The 16,963-nt window shown below is 41.8% G+C and overlaps 1 protein-coding gene across 2 annotated transcripts in view; it reads left to right on the forward strand.

The window, feature by feature from the left end:
* The first annotated feature begins 1,870 nt into the window (after window positions 1–1,870).
* slc6a9 (solute carrier family 6 member 9) overlaps window positions 1,871–16,963 on the forward strand; it is a 29,484-nt gene continuing 14,391 nt past the window's right edge. For both annotated transcript variants that reach the window (XM_020531796.2, XM_048601925.1), the window contains exons 1-4: window positions 1,871–1,998; window positions 4,121–4,382; window positions 13,106–13,238; window positions 15,994–16,128. In XM_020531796.2, coding sequence (XP_020387385.2) covers window positions 1,875–1,998; window positions 4,121–4,382; window positions 13,106–13,238; window positions 15,994–16,128 — 654 coding nt within the window. In that variant the 5' untranslated portion in view covers window positions 1,871–1,874. The remainder of the gene's footprint in view (window positions 1,999–4,120; window positions 4,383–13,105; window positions 13,239–15,993; window positions 16,129–16,963) is intronic.

Here is a 16,963-nt window from a genome sequence, read left to right on the forward strand (position 1 = left end):
CTTTAGCAATCAGTAAACAAGAAATCTGTTGGTTTACCTAATTTAATGAGGTCAGAAATCACATGACATCAGGTTATAGTCCAACAGGTTTATTTGACAACACAAGCTTTCAGAGCCTCCATCCTTCTTCAGGTGTTAGTGAGAGAGGTAGTATCAGGCACAGAATTTATAAGTTAAAGATCAAAGGGTCATACCATTGATGAGGATTTAAACAAACCTAAAATGCTGTTAAATCTTCAATTAGTTAGAAAGGTTTAATTGATTAATATGTATATGTAAATCCCCAAATTCCTTTGAAGTCACTGCCCTGAGAGGACTAAAGGTTTTATCTGTGTAAAGAAGAGGTGTCATTTTAGGTCAGACAAGGCATGTTAGGTGTGAGATCTTGTTTAGAATCTGTTTGTATCTTAGTTTGGAGTCAGACTGGTTTTATTTCTAAAGTAGAAATTGAGAAAACACCATATTGACTGATTGTCTATACAATGTGTGCTTTTTGAACAAAATAGAATGTATCTGCAAATACAGAATCACTCCCCATAGATTCACGCATGTGTGTGATTTCGTGTGTGTGTGTGTGTGTGAGAGAGAAAGAGAGAGAGTGGGGGGGAGAGACAGAGTGTGTGTGAGTGAGAAGTGAGAGAGAATGTGTGTGTGTGAGAGAGTGGTGGGAGAGAGTGTGTGTGTATGTGTGAGGAGAGAGTTGTGTGTGTGTGAGAGAGAGCGAGTGAGGGGTTGGAGAGAGTGTGTGTACGTGTGTGGGAGGGGGTGGGGGAGAGTGTGTGTATGTGAGGGGGTGGGGGAGAGTGTGTGCGTGTGTGTGTCTGTCTGTCTGCCTCACCCTCTACACACACAAACATTCTGTCTCCCCCCCCCCACACACACACTCTCTCTCCCCCCCTCACACACAGACAAACACTCTCTCTCCCCCCCTCACTCACACACACTCTCTGTACCCCCTCACTCACAATCACTTTCTCTCTCACCCCCTCACTGTCTCTCTGACACACACACGCGCGCGCGCACACACACACACACACACACGAATCTATAGGGTGAATCTGTATTTGCAGATACATTCTATTTTGTTCAAAAAGCACACAATGTATAGACAGTCAGTCAATATGGTGTTTTATAAATTCCTACTTTAGAAATAAAACCAGTCTGACTCCAAACTAAAACACAGATTCTAAACAAGGTCTCTCACCTAACATGCATTGTCTGATCTAATATGACACCTCCTCTTTACACTGATAAAACCTTTAGTTCTCTCACAACTGTGAGTTGAAAGGAATTTGGGGATTTACATATACATATTAATCAATTAAAACATTCTAACTGATTAAAGATTTAACAGCATCTTAGGTTTGTCTAGTACATCCTCATCAATGGTGTGAACCTTTGATCTTTTACTTATAAATTCTGTGTCAGATACTTCTTCTCTCACTAACACCTGAAGAAGGATGGAAGCTCTGAAAGCTTGTGTTGTCAAATAAACCTGTTGAACTATAAAAACAAAGTCGCTGGAGAACCTCAGCAGGTCTGGCAGCATCTGTGAAGGCAAAAAACAGAGCTAACGTTTCGGGTCCAGTGACCCTTCCTCAGACTATAACCTGATGAGGTGTGATTTCTGACCTTGTCCACCCCAGTCCAACACCAGCACTTCCACATCCCAACTTAATGAAGCATTCCTACCCCAACCTATCAGATTTCATAACCTGAACCGAGGCTATACGTTTAAAGTTAAATTTAACCACTGATGCATTCTTGCCTAAAGGAACATTCCAATCTAAAACTGAGGTGTAGTACAAACTGTTCTTCGAGATACTGGCTGTACAATCTGTAATGATGGGTCTTCTTTTTTTAAAGGTGCATTTATGTTTCCCTATATCATCATGCTGGTCTTCTGCGGTATTCCTCTTTTTTTTCTGGAACTTTCCTTTGGGCAGTTCACCAGCCAAGGCTGCCTTGGTGTATGGAAGGTTAACCCTATGTTCAAAGGTAAGAAGGTCCATTTCGGAAATCACCGTGCCATACAACAAGGAAATGAATAGGCAGCACTGGAAAGCTCGACATGGGAATGTAACTTAAGAAGGATCCCGTGTTTAATGGATATTGGAAGAATTTTCAAGCAGACACTGGAGTCATGTTTCCTAAATGCAATTTAAACGCTGGCAAAGAATATTTTGTACAGCAACAAAATGTAATATCTGCAGTAATTTTGACTTCTATAACTACAAACACCAGCTATGTCACAAGCAATGAAAACACAGGATAACTATTTTAAAATAATAATTATTATGACATTCATTATGTTATATTGCAGGAATGTGAGAGGCATATTAAAAAGTGATTGTTGCCTTTTATGAAAATCAAATAATTTTGAATACAGTGTCATATAACTTGATCAGACATTTCATGTGTCCATCACATAATTTTGTTGCATTCTCTAGTTGTTCTTGTCCTTTTTTCTGTATGTTCATACATGCTAATCCATCAGGAAAAGAATCAGTGTGTTGGATATTATCAACAGTAAACCGCCCCCCTCCGCGCCCCCTTCTGTCCACCCCGCTTGTGCTTTCCCTGCCTGACTACAATTCATCTTCGACAACTTTGAACTGGGCCAAGGCATCAAATGAAGGCAAAGTATGTGCTGAATTTAAATGTAAGAATCAATGCCAGTAATAACGCTGGTGCCATGACATGTTTTTTTTTGTGGAGATTTGTGGGATGGGAGTGGCCTACCCCATCAAGCTTTCCAGAGAAATCTGCCGGAGTACAGCAGAGTGACATATCAGACTGTTTGGAATAACAGGAAGAAACATCCTTGGCTTTCTCAGTCCTAGTCCTCATTCTCCCTCCTAGAAACCATAAGTTTGTCTCTTGCACCCCTACTGCAAGACCTGGCACTTAACTGTGTTCTGAGGCCCAGTCCCTTTGATTTACTTTATTTAAGCTTTATTGTCATGTGTACTCACCTACAGAAGTACAGGAGTACAGTGAAAAGTGTACAATATCACCGTACACAGTGCCATCTTAGGTACAAGGTACCAAAACGTAGCTACAAGTAGCAACATCGAGAAACAAAGTAAAAAATAAAGCATTTCTGTTCTTCTCAGTGTAAGTATAAAAAGAAAGAATTAAGTTAAAAGTTAATATTACAGTCCTTTCTAGTATTAAGTGGAAAAATAAAGAAATACAGGTAAAAGTTCAACAGTTTTCTTCGAAGATGGTGTCAGTGGAGTAGCAGCGCTGCGTTTAAGTGCCCAGTACGGGGCTCGTCCGCCTCTGTCTGCTTTCTTTGTTTCTTTCTTTTTCTTTTTTTCTGTTTTTTTCTCTTTTATTTTTTAATTTTTTTTTTCTCTTTGGTCCCCATTCACATCTTAGTTGCCAGTATTGGTCCCAACTCAACTCCCACTCCTGTTCCTTCCCTTGCTGTACATGTCAGGTGCACTTCCTGTACAGGAACCATTCAGACTCTGTTCTTCACCCAGCACCCATGCCAAAAGCCCCTTATTAAAATCATGGACACCTTAATTGTCTCTGAAACAGATTCTATGCTAATTAGTTGTGTGCATACAGAAAATACTGGTTTGAACCAAAATTGTGCGATACTATGTAGAATTTACCCTGTGTCTTCACCGCTGTTCCCCTGCTTACCTGTTCAGTGTAATTGCTTCACAGATTTATTGCTGCTTTGTTCCATTATGTTTTTAGTTCCTCTTTAGAAGGAATGCAACTTTTGTTCAACTTTGTTCTTGTCATTCTGATAAATTATCTATAGTGGGAATGGCACAGATGCTATTTGCCCTCAGAACTCATACATCTATGTTGCCACAATTTAAAATGTGATACTAAATTGACACCCAGGAGCCACAGTTGTGAAGATTACTACTGTACATTAAATGTGACAATACTTCTAAGTGCACTTCCTAAAATTAGAGTCCACGATCTTGTCAGACATATCACAGAGAGGAAATCTTTCTACAAGGTTAGATACAGAATTTCCATGTTGTTCAGATGCTTCATGAGTGTAGCATTTCCTGACAGGAATAAAAACTAAACAGCCCTGAGAAGTACAAAGTAGAATTGTTTGATTTATATTCCTTATTCTTGTGAACAGGAGTGGGGTATGGGATGATGGTGGTTTCTACATACATTGGAATCTACTACAATGTGGTCATCTCCATCGCCTTCTACTACTTCTTCTCCTCCATGACTACACTCTTGCCTTGGTCATACTGCACTAACCGGTGGAACAAGGACGATTGCAGTAGCATGCTGAACCCCAACAGAACTGCCAACATCAGTGATCTGTCACGTAACATCTCAACATTGCTGAACCAAACTGCAAAGCGGACCAGTCCTAGTGAGGAGTACTGGAAGTAAGAGCAGCCTTTCCAGTTAAGAATAATGTAATGCTGTGGGTCCTTGATGTTAGTAGAAGCTTTCTATTGTTTCTTTAGTTCCAATTCTGGGGCACAATTCTACGAGCATTAGTAGTCATTTGGTTCCTCACTAATACACACTCTCCCTGTCTAATGTTAACATTTGGAAATCTAAAGTGGGCACAGTTTTGGTATAAGTGCCTAACAGGCCCACAAATAATGCCTGCCTAGTATCCTTCCTAATGTTGGTAGAGAGATTCTAATAGGCCCACAGGTAATGCCTGCCTGGTACCCTTCCCAATGTTAATAGAGAGATTCTAATAGGCCCACAGGTAATGCCTGCCTGGTACCCTTGCCAGTTTTCACAGAGAGATTCTAATTGCAGTCACCAGTATCACTTTGGGCATATCTAGGGCACTCGCCTGTCAATGGGAGTGTTTGAATATTGTGGTGGTGGCATTGTAGTGGATCACATGATCCTGTCCTAGCCTCCAGTTAGAGAAATGCCTGTACCTTAATCAAAGGAAAACTGTTGTCACTTGAATGGACAAGATTCGAAGCCACAATTCATCCTGGTCCCTTCCTGTATCACATCTGCTATTCGTGGCAAGGATTGCCAAGACTATCCTAGCTTCTGCCTGTATGCTGTGAAACTGGAACTCCTGACATAGAAAATGTCAATTTCCTGATTGTCCTATCACAGGCAACTTCAGGCTGTGATTTATGGATGGAGCCGGGATTTCTGAATTCCAGCCTAGTTTTCTCCTCACCCAACAGCGTCACCAAAATTGGAGCAGCAAATATGAGGAAGGGGCTGCAAATTTTCAGGGTTTGAAAAGCTGAGTTTTTATGACCAGCTGAAGATGGGAACAGGCGGTGGCAGGGGAATCCCAAAACTACTGGCATCGGGCAGTATTTGGGTTTTGCCTCCATTACTGGATTCCCTTGGGTACATGACATCATCGATTGCGCTCCTATTTCCATCAGCACGATTCCACTCACTCCATTTTCAAATGGTCTGCTGTTATGCCAAAAGCTTCCTCCATGTGCGCCTTTCCTTTTCCAGCAGCTGCCATGCCTCATTCATCCTCCAACTGACCAGTCTTCCTCGGATCTTCATTTGAATTCCCAAAATGTGTGGATAGATTCTGGGGGACAAGGGAGATCCTTGAAGAGATGACTCCTGACCTTGATATGGGAACCCCCCGTTAGAGGCACAGATATGATAAAGTCCTGCTCAACAATACAGTCAAAGTTTCCTGCTCAGTAGGACGTCATTGAGATTTCTGAAGATGGATTTCTGGTGCCTGGACCAGTTGGTTGTTTCCTTCCTTCTCCATCCTGCAAGGGTCTCCACCATAATGTTGTACTCATAGCATAGCCCTCCAGAGAAGGATGGAGATTGAGGACAGTAAGTCCTGATATGGATGGGAGAGAGGTAGGGAGTGGGAGGTAAGAGAGGAACAGGAGAAAAACGGGGCAGAGGGCAATGATACTGAACAGAGAAGTGATCTTGCTGGTTGACAAGGTGGCTTCTGTTGTCAGCCTCTGGGAAGAGGACCTCCCTCCTCTCGTCTTCAATCTCCAACAATTGATCCAGGTTCGCATCATTGATACCAAACTTCCAACTCCCTTACGACAGCTCTTCTCCCTCCAATACTGTAGAAGCCTTGGGTCCAACAGCAGATTTCTCCCTGATGATAATCAGCAGCTTCAATAATGACTGTGGTGGGGAGTCTAAATTAATCCCACACTTTAGCTGATCTACATCTGTTGCTGCCTTCACTGGTTGTAAATGGACAGGAAACCTGTTGCTGTATCAATCAAGGGCTCAACCCCAGTGAAAATTTGAATGATAAATCAGTTTGCCAGCAGAGCTAGACCCAGACAGAAAAATAGACACAGCTCCTTTGGCAAAACTCAGCCCTATGGATCAGTTCACCATTGGGACATCATTATTGTGCCCTTATGAATTCCACACACACGCAAATTTGGGCAAAGATCATAAATTCCAATCATGAACCAGAATTCCAGCTAATTTTTATTTCCCACTCCCTAGCCAGGGTGGGGACTCGAGTATAATTGAAATGCCATTCCTACTCACTGCTGAAGCTGAAACTAGTGAACTCAGCATCAGGTATCAAACTGGGTTTGAGCCTGCAGTCTTCTAGGCTATAAGATTTGCATCATGCCATGTTGTTCATTTACCACCCAAGGCATTAGGCAAATATCCATCATTGCTTCAGTTCACAAAATTGCCTTGACAGCATTAAGAGGGGCTGTGACCACAGAATGGTTAATTGCATGACTGAAATTACTAATTGCTCACTCAGCTTCCTGTTGATTTCTGCGTGGGAACTCAGATTGCAGTGAAGTCCAAGGCTGTGGCAAGAGAAATGAGATACCATGAGATCATGTAGATTGGTCTTATGAATACTGTTTCCTAGTTCCTATGCATATCAAATAATTGCTTATAAATCAAAACCCTTCTGTACCTTGAAGAAAATAAAATGTTCTCTGTTATTGCATCTCTATCACCAGAGAATAGTATATGCCTTGAGAACAAGTCTAGTTTCTTCTGTGATGATCATGCCCTGTTCTTCACTCCACCTTTAATGGCAGCTGTGGGATTGAATGTTCATCCCTTCTGGGATAATCAGAGGCACAAATGTGTGTTCTCGTGGATGTTGAACAGCGTACCATCCTAACAGTGATTCTGTCAAAGGTAAATGGAGCAAGCTTCCCCCACCACTGCTGTGCAGCTAAGAACTGTGCATACTTTTACCCTCAAGTCAACAGCTGACTTTAGAATGCCTCCTGCATATCAATATTGAAGGCATTGAGACAATGAATGACAACAATTAGTTTATTCTAAACTGAACAGAAGAATTGTAAAGGAATTTGTAACTGATAAGTGAAACAAAACAATGTTTCTAAGTCAATGGTAACTGAACACAGAAGAGATTAGAGCCTTTTGACTGGTTTGCTGCTGTAAATAAACAGCTATCTGTCATCAGCTATGGAATAGCAGGAAGTAATAGCATGTCTTTTTACGAGGCTTTGTCTGCAGCATTAAAATGAAGGAAGTTATAGTTCTATTGAAATATTTCCCTACCATAAATCTACCAAATCATTCAGTTAAATCAATGTTTAACAGCAATTTGATTGGATTGGAGATTGTCATTGATTTCTACTCTCTGATTACTTGAACTCAGACAGTGAGAGGCTGGGTGTGTAAGCATTTAGTGCCACCAGCCTCCCTAGAGCTCTAATGTGGTGTCAGTTGCAGGCACACATTTGTGCAGTGTTTCGCATCAGGCTGATGCAGTCATTATCATGTATGCGTGCCCACGAGAAGTATGCAGAGCAGGCAGACCATGATGTTTGTCTGTATCCTACACACTGTATAATGGTCTCTCTTAAACTCACATTGCGGAACACGTTCAACTGCAGTAAGTAACCCCCACATGTGCTGTTTCATGGGATTATCAACTGATTACAAATTGAAGTAACGTTGAGGAGCAGTATGTGAGGCCTTTAGGCTCCATTAAGGACATCCTGACTGAAATATTCTGTCTGCTGCAGCCACAACTACAATATCAGTATAGAGTATTATAGCAAGGAAGTGATGCTATACCTCTACAAATCATTGGTCAGACCACGTTTGGAGTATTGTGCTCAGTTCTGGACACCTTTAGGGAAGGATGTTAAAGCAGTGCCGAGAGTGCAAAAGGGTTTAATGGAATGATACCAGGGATGAGGGGATACAATGAAAGATTAGAGAAATTGGGCTTATTCCCTACAGAGCAGGGAAGATTAAGAGATGGCTTTATTCAGGTATTCAAAATTCTGAACAATTTTGACAGTGTTAAGAGGGATATTATGTTTCTATTTGAGATAGCAAGAACTACAGATGCTGGAGTCAGAGTCAACACAGTGTGGAGCTGGAGGAACACAGCAGGCCAGGCAGCATCAGAGGAGCAGGAAAGTTGACGTTTAAGGCCTTGACCCTTCACCAGCAGACCTGACCTTCTGTGTTTCTGCAGCTCCACACTATTATGATTATATTACTTGACTAGGGGTCACAATTTCAACATTGTCAGCAAGAGAGCCAGTAGTGAGATGAGGAGAAACTTCCTTACTCAAGGAATTGTTAGGATTTGGAAGATACTGCCAGGGAAAGTGATAGAAGCAGATTCCATACAAGTTTTCAAAAGAAAGCTGGATATATATTTGGAAGTGAAGAAGTTAGAGGGCTATAGAGGTAAGGCTGGAGATTGGGTTAGCTGGCTAGCTCTTTTAGGGGCCATTATAGTACAGACATGATAAAATTCTATGATTTCATGATCAGAGCATGACGTGGATGGTATTGCCAGTGATTGTGAAAGTGCCTGTGACATTAAACTTTTATATCTAGGTTCTTCCAGATGGGAGCTAGAGGTTTTGCAACATGCACAGTTTGGCATTTACTGTTGTAAAATTGAACCTCTAAATCTAAAGAAAGCCAGCTACACTTAATTTTGACTTCCAAGAGAGAAACAGGCAGAGTGAGCAAGTAACTTTTCAAGGGTTACAAACTTCCTCATGCTATAGGATGTTATTGTCTGCATACATGTCACTTTGCAAACATTGGATCTCACCTCTTCCCTGTAATAGAACAGAAAGGGCTCCACTCCCACAACATCCAGCTAGTATGTTACCGTAATGAGTGTGGCAGATCTGTAACCACTATCCTGGCATGAGGCATGAAGCCAGAAGCAGTCCATTGTGCCACTTGTATTTGAACCACCATTGGCAGCCAGAGTGTGGCATTGGGCGACAAGGGCTATCTGGTCACAGAGCTGATGTTTCAATTTGGCATAATGAAATAATGCTTTCACTCCCTGGACTACTCAGGGCCAACTCTATAGTGCTCGGAGAGTGGGTGCTTAGGTTCACTGGAATCTGTTGTTTTGTGTACCGCATCAGGGACAGTTCTTGCCACCAGGTATATAAGAGGAGGTGATTTGGGCAGCCCCTTCTTGCCAAGCTGCCCATGAAAGACTCACCTGATTGGAATAGCAGTAACTGCAGCATCAATTCCCTGTTCACCAACAGTGTGACACTTTCTTTTAGCTCTGCTACTGATCATCATTGCAACCACTTGGCCATAGTGCAAAAAAAAATCTCAAGCCAAAATATGTATATATAATAATTATGCTATATTGCATGCAAATGTCCTTCTCATTGTGCGTACCCTTGGTGTATTGTAATCATCCTTGTGCATTTTTTTCATGCCATGTTCCTTTCCTTGCCTTAACAGTGCTTTCACAGTGGCTGCAAAATGGCTGGGGAGAGGATCTTGACTTTCAATGGAAGAGGCCACAGATGGTCTTTGAGGATGACCCCACGTAGCTCTGGGCTAGAGATCACACCAGCAGTCTAGGCTAGCTAGCTACAGAGATCAGCAAGGACTACTAGCCAGTTCTAATCATCAATTGGAGGAAAGATCTATGGATTATTGAGCTACCCTGCACACACTGCTAACATGATGTCAGCTGTTGGAGCTTGCATAGCAACAAGCTTCAGCCCCTTAACCGTTCGGTGTTGCATTCAGTCATTGGGTGGCTCCAAAGTGTTTAGATAAATTTGGTCACCACTTTCACACTGGAATGAATGAGCTCCAAGCTGTGCCAAGTTGGTGCTTGACTCCTCAGTGTTCCTTCACATTCACTGGTGGCATTCCTACAGGTTTCCAAAACACTGTGCATATCCATTAGTGTTCCTTTAAAGACTGTCCTGCACTGTCTTCACCTGTGACTTTGCCTGAAAGTGAACTTGTCCATATGCTGTTTGCAGCCCACACATGCCCAGTGTCTCACCCAAGTACAGATCTTGTCCTTCAGTAATGCTCAGTGCTAGTGTCTGCTGCAAATGAAAATCAAGTGATGGTGCAATATCTTCATCATTGCTAGTAATGGAATTCCTCCACTGCCTGGTTAGTCTGCACCTCTTGACTGTCAGAAAGGCGAAAGACTTCAGGGTGAGGTTGGGATGCCTGGAGAGGAGAAAATTCGGAGTGACATGCTTACACCACCCTTCGTCAGCTTGGATATTGTAAGATTGTGTGAGGTGGAGGGGGAGGTAGGATTTAAGAAGGAACATTCATTATGAGGATGCTGTTTTCTTCAATGGTCTTAGTCCTACTGCTGGTCATTGCCTCAACAATGCGTGTCTCAAAAATGGTAATATGTCTCCTTCATGGGGATTAAGTCAACATTTTGGGTGAGTCCTGATGAAGGGTTTCGGGCCGAAATGTTGACTTTCCTGCACCTCGGATGCTGTGTGAACTGCTGTACTTTTCCAGCCTCACATCTATTAACGATGTTTGTTGGGGGTTCTGTATGTTTTTTGGGAGTTGTGTGTGTGCTGCCTGGTAATAAAAGAGGAAAATGTGTCACCGAGTATGTAGTCCGCTTGGTTGATATTGCAATCATTGATGACAAGTAGACAGTGTGTACAAACTGAGATGTGGGTGTGAAAAATGCACCAAAATAAGGTTGCAGGGAAGTATATGAATTTTAGTGGTTGATAGAGATTCTTGGCACATCAGTGATGGGGAGGTGGAGATTTAAGCAATGGCTGAGGCTACTGAGGTAGTTGATGAGATAAAGCATTTGAAGATACAATCTTCTTGAAGATACAATGACCTTGACCACTCAAGATCATTGAGCTCTTTGACACTGCTTCCAGATCCTTGGACTTTTACTGTTTCGACTGATAGTGTGTCTAGAGATCTTCCTTCCTCAATCCAATGCATGAAGGACATTTCTCCTAAGACCTCCAGTGTAGTCCCTAAAAATGGTGGTTGTTCTCTCCCATTGAGTCATTTCTCACTTTTTCCAGCTATCTCCAACCATAACATACAGCAACTGGTCCCACCACATTTTGCACTTCCCCTGTAAGAGGTGCAAGCTAACCTTAAGCAATGCATAATAAAAAACCGAAAGAACTGTGGACGTTGTAAATCAGGAACAAGAACAGAAGTTGCTGGGAAAGCTCAGCAGGTCTGGCCGCATCTGTGAAGAAAGAATCAGAGTTAATGTTTTCGGGTCTGGTATTCCTTGTTCTGAGGACGGGTTACTGGACCCAAAACGTTAACTCTGATTCTTTCTTCACAGATGCTGCCAGATCTGCTGAGTTTATCCAGCAACTTCTCCTTAAGCAATGCATGGTAGCTTTAAGTGGTGTTAGCCACGCGTGTTGTTGTACCTCTGCTACTGCATCTAGATAGTCAACAGTGTGGTTACCACTGAAATCATTGAAATGAGTAGGAGTACAAAATTAGTTGTACTGACAGCATTGCAATCACTGATTGCAGGTTAATGTTACATTGTGACCCCTTGCCCAATTTTTTGGGACTGTTTAATTTGGTCCCAGTTCCCAATATGGGCCTTCAGCAGATTAGTCAGTAACTTTGTTACTGTAAATGAAATAATCTGTCATTAATATGTCAGTCAAAAGAGAAGAGAAATTACTGCAAAGGGATTTCCAGAATGTTTGATTATAATAGAGTATATCAAAAAACTACAAATTCCTGACTCATAAGTTAGAAACTCACATGCAGGCTTGGGTTTGTCAAAAACTCTTGCTTCCCCACCTTTCATATCATTTTACCAATGCCATTAATACCCATATCTCTTCAAATAGTCATCAAGGTAAAATATACCCCCAGGTTGGTTGGACAGGAGCCAGGTTAATTATCTCACTTGCTGATCTGTTGTGAAATATCAATGTAAAGAAATGAGCCTCTGCCTAGCCAGAGGCCGTTGACCATGTGTTCTACTGAAGTGGCTAGCAATAGAAATATAGCCAGCCTGATAAAAATAAAAATTCTGAATGCATTTTAAAACCATTATACACAGAGGTCTCAAATCTGATGCAGAGGAAACATAAATTAAGCCAGGACCGAATTAGACCAGGTCCCATCCTTTTCTTCCTGTTTCTGTGGAATTTGGTCAAACAGGCTTTCCTGGGTCAGAGGGTGCGTAGCTGTGGGAAGGGGCCAGGCAATAGGGATAGTGGAGGGAATAAAGACGTCTCCCAGGCTGAGAGTTTGCTTGTTCCTGAGCTTGGCTGAGCAACAGTCAACCAAGTATACAGAGTGAAAGCAGGTATTCTGACCTGCCAACCAGCAGATGTGGATCCCAGCATGATTCTAATGCTGTAACCGACTTGGAACTATTCCATCACCCAAAATTCTTCCAGAATAGGTATCCACCTGCCACATTTTGAGGCCTGTTGGGACTAGCAGCATATGGATGCTTAGTGACAACTCCAACCACATGCACATTTTAAATACTGCACAGTAAATCATTCTGCAACATTGTTGCTTATCAGAAATCCTGCCCATAAAATATACTTACTAATTTAGAGCTTCGGTGTGGAATACCGTTTTCTAATGTTGCAGAAAATGTGTCTCAGCTCTTATTGCCATGAACTGTTATAGTATTTACTTGCTATGCTCCCACTTTTAATGGTGAAATCAGCTATAAGTATTTGTTTCCTATTATGATATTGTCTTAATGTGTTTTTCTTTCAAAAATCCCAGTTCTCTGTAGAAGCTGAGACCAAGGTAAGTTACAGAAAAGTCACATGTGAGTTCGGGGGAGGTGAATACAATATGATGGCCTTGGAATTTGGATTGGCTGTGATCTGACTGTGATCATATTTATTGACAGCTATTATGTGCTGAGGATATCCAACGGCATTGGTAATTTTGGGGAGATTCGCCTGCCTTTGCTGGGTTGCCTAGTTGTAGCCTGGGTTGTGGTCTTCCTCTGCCTCATTAAAGGGGTCAAGTCTTCAGGAAAAGTAAGTGCACTGTTGATATTTACAAATACACAAATGGCAACATTGTGTCTTTAAACATGGGCCTAGCTGACTGCAGCTAAGGATACTTATTTGGTGGAAGGAGAGGGGAGTTAAAACTGGAGTGAAAGTGTGTCCTAAAGAGGGAAAAGCTAGCTTTTCCAGATCAGAAGCAATTTTACACATCACAAGGTCAATTTCCTTATCAGGCCCCACTCTCCTGTACAAAGAATGACAAGTGGAGGCTTCTTCCCTGAACCTGTACAAATCGGATATGTTAGGTGGAACGTATTGTTGCTGACAATGATCCAATCCACTGGTTGGGGAACCATTGAGAAACCTGCATGACTTCTTTGGGGGAAAGCAAGCTATTAGGCATTTAACCAGCTAGAGTTGGGCCTTCTCCAGTATTCAGGGATTTTAGCAGTGCCTCTGGCAATGGTTGTTGCTGCCGGTAGTGCTCCAGGATCAGCGATGGATCCCTGGACTCGGGTGAGTGAAGCCAGAATGGAAGTCATGGGAAGGGAACCAGGAAGGTTAGAGGCAAGAGTAGCTGGGTCACTTTCAGAAACCACCTACCTCCCAATGCCGGGTATCTTGATAGGCATTAAGTGCCCATAAAAGAGGAAATCTATGCCATTTACATTTAATTCCTGACTCATCACTAAGTTCAGGAATAATTAATGTCAGTTGGCTCAAAATAAGCCTAATTGACATCTTGCCATAAATGAGTGATGTCCCACGTTGGCAGGTCCGACGTATTCATACGATGTTTTCCCATTATTGGGAAATTGATATGATTACATGGACCCAGTCACTATAGTCTCTGACACGATGAGCAGGATTAAATCCAGCCCAAAGAATCCAGTACCAGGTACAAACAAAGCTGATAGATTCTTACTGCTGAGACATCTCTTCCCAACAATGCATCCAGGAAAACAGCACATTTGTGGACTTAGTCCTTGAAACATTTCTGTCCTAAACTGCAAAACTGGCGGATAGATATAAGAGAACAAAATACCTGGGCATTTTATTGATTAGGAAGCAATGTCATTGGACTTCTTGCGTATCACTGGGACAGATCTGGTTTCTCCAACCCCACACTCAAATCTGCATCTCTACCTGTTGCAAAACTGCTGAACTAAGGAAAGGAATCAAATCAAAATATGTTCTATGTTGTCAAATATCTGGCAGTAAAACTAATCATGGCTACAGGGTGTGAACAATTTCAATTCTTTCTGTAAAAAAAAAGTCTGGATTCTTCAATTAATATGAAAAGAGTATTAAAAATGTTAAATTGTTCAACTTCAAAATTCCAAAAATACCAACTGACATTTTATGCACCTTGTATGATAACTTAAGTGTTAACTTACATGAGCAATTGCGAAAATTGCCCCTTCAGTTTCTTTTTCAAAGTTCCAATGCTTTTATGATTACCACTCGGTAGCATTTTGTGCTCACATCAGTTGTTATGGTGATAGGACCCCGACTCTCGGTACTGGTTCCTCACATCATCACCTCAAGTCTGCACTGCATTAGCTAAAGGCCCTGAACAAAGGCAAGGTACTATGTTGCAGATTCAGTTCTGTCTCATGATAAAATAGACCACCTCAGATTGACTGCTCAATGTACACTCTACCTGGTTTTCCTTGAATAAAGAAAGTATGTGGGATGTTAAAAATGCTAAGGAATAGTTGGCTATGGACCAAGTGCACATAAATGGGATTAGTGTAGTTTGGCATTAGTTGGTTGTCATAGACATGTTGGATTCAGGGCTTGTTTCTATGGTGTATGACTCTATATATCATGGGACAGGCACTTCAGTATCATCCATTTTACCCCATCACCTAAAGAGAGGGTGAGGAGCAAAGTCAGCTGCAGCTATTGAGGGCAAGCACAAATTAATTTTAATGGGAAATAAAGATTTATTAATGCAAAGATAATGCATTGTGAAGCTTCTCCACAGCCAAACAGTCGCTGCATGCTTGCAAATTTAAGGGGTCAATAAGTCAACATTCTTTCCAATTGTCTGGTTAATCCCTTGATCAATGGTTTGAAGGATCTAAGGAAGAAAAAAAATAGCTGAACTGCATTCCTCAGTTTCAATAGGTTTACAACAGTCAGATACTTTCTGGAGTAGACTTAGAGAGTGCACTGTCCCAGTTTAGAAGTCAGGGAGATCGCAGATGCAGCGCTAGAGGAGCATCACCTGTGGCTGTACCCAACCAGTATAAGGTTTTTGCTGTCTGTATCGATGAGGGAAATGTCGGCAGGTTGGATGAGCAAACTGACCACAGCACTGCAATACAGAGCACCAGTCACTTGGGGGAATGAAACATCATGTGGCAACAGGAGGAGCCTGTAAGGACAGAGGGATAGGTGATGATCGCACATTCCAAATGTTGTACTGCCTGTGAAGAGCCAGAGTTACAGACATCTCCTCAAGGCTTAAGGAGCCAGGGGGAACATTTCTCTTCTGTTTCTCACGGTTTTACTTAGAAGCTTTGCAAAACAGAGTTTCTTACAGCCCATTTTATATTTTAGAACAGGAAGAGGCTTCCTTTCTCCACAAGTAGTGGTTACTTTCTACACATTTTGGTACTTACTGAGCATAAATGTTGGATTCAGTTGTTCTTTCATACCGTCCTATTCCTCGCCATTATTGTGAGCATAAAAACTGCCAGATGACGAATGGCAATCATACATTACTTAGTCTTCCCATATCCAGCATGAGCACTTACTGTGCTGTTTTCTCTAGGTGGTGTACTTCACAGCAACATTCCCGTATGTTGTGCTGACAATTCTGTTTATTCGTGGAATTACTTTGGATGGAGCAGTCAATGGAATAAAGTACTATCTCACGCCTCAGTGGGACAAGATCTTAGATGCAAAGGTGAGTCGACCAAGCTTTGCAGCATCATCATATTCCAGTCATAAAACTCCTGTATTCCTGAAGACTATGTAATGGTATTACACCGCATGGTTTTGTTACACATTAAGTGTGCATTTTACTATTGGGAGCAAAAGACTGAATGGAGACCAGTCACAAACTCACTGGAAGAGAGAAGCAAAGAGCCAATTGCAATTAGCCCAACCCTTGCAGTTTCCCAATATCCCACAACACAACACAAATCTTAAAGGAATATACATAATTTCACCATTTGTTAGAAGAAGGAATTGTCATCTTGATTGCCATAATTATGCCCAATTTCAGTCTGGGCATTGAGATCAGGGATGGAGCTAAGCAGAAGTAAGGCAAACTAATGGATGAAATTTTGGCAGTAGTGGGTTGGTCACTTATTATACACCGCCAGAAAAGAGATGCAGTAAAACTTGTTCCCATCATTTTCTGCCCTCACTGAACTTGAAGATTCCACACAGTTTGGGAAAGTATGTTGACCCCAAATGCTCCTGCCAATGTCAAAGTTTCCAATTACAAAATAGCTCTAACAGATGATGATCAAATTGTTACTGATGTGGTCCTAATAAATAGATACATTCAGATGAATTAAAGAACAAAATGGTAGATAATGTATTTATTTTGAAAAAAACTTGAGTGTGGGAAAAGATTGCTAGATGCTAGATTTCTGATGAAGGGTCTAGGCCCGAAACGTCAGCCTTTCTGTTCCTATGATGCTGCTTGGCCTGCTGTGTTCATCCAGCTCTGCACCTTGTTGTCTCGGATTCTCCAGCATCTGCAGTTCCTACTATCTCTGATTGCTAGATCC

This window comes from Rhincodon typus, chromosome 10, assembly GCF_021869965.1.
Source record: "Rhincodon typus isolate 14 chromosome 10, sRhiTyp1.1, whole genome shotgun sequence".
Taxonomy (NCBI): Eukaryota; Metazoa; Chordata; class Chondrichthyes; order Orectolobiformes; family Rhincodontidae; genus Rhincodon; species Rhincodon typus.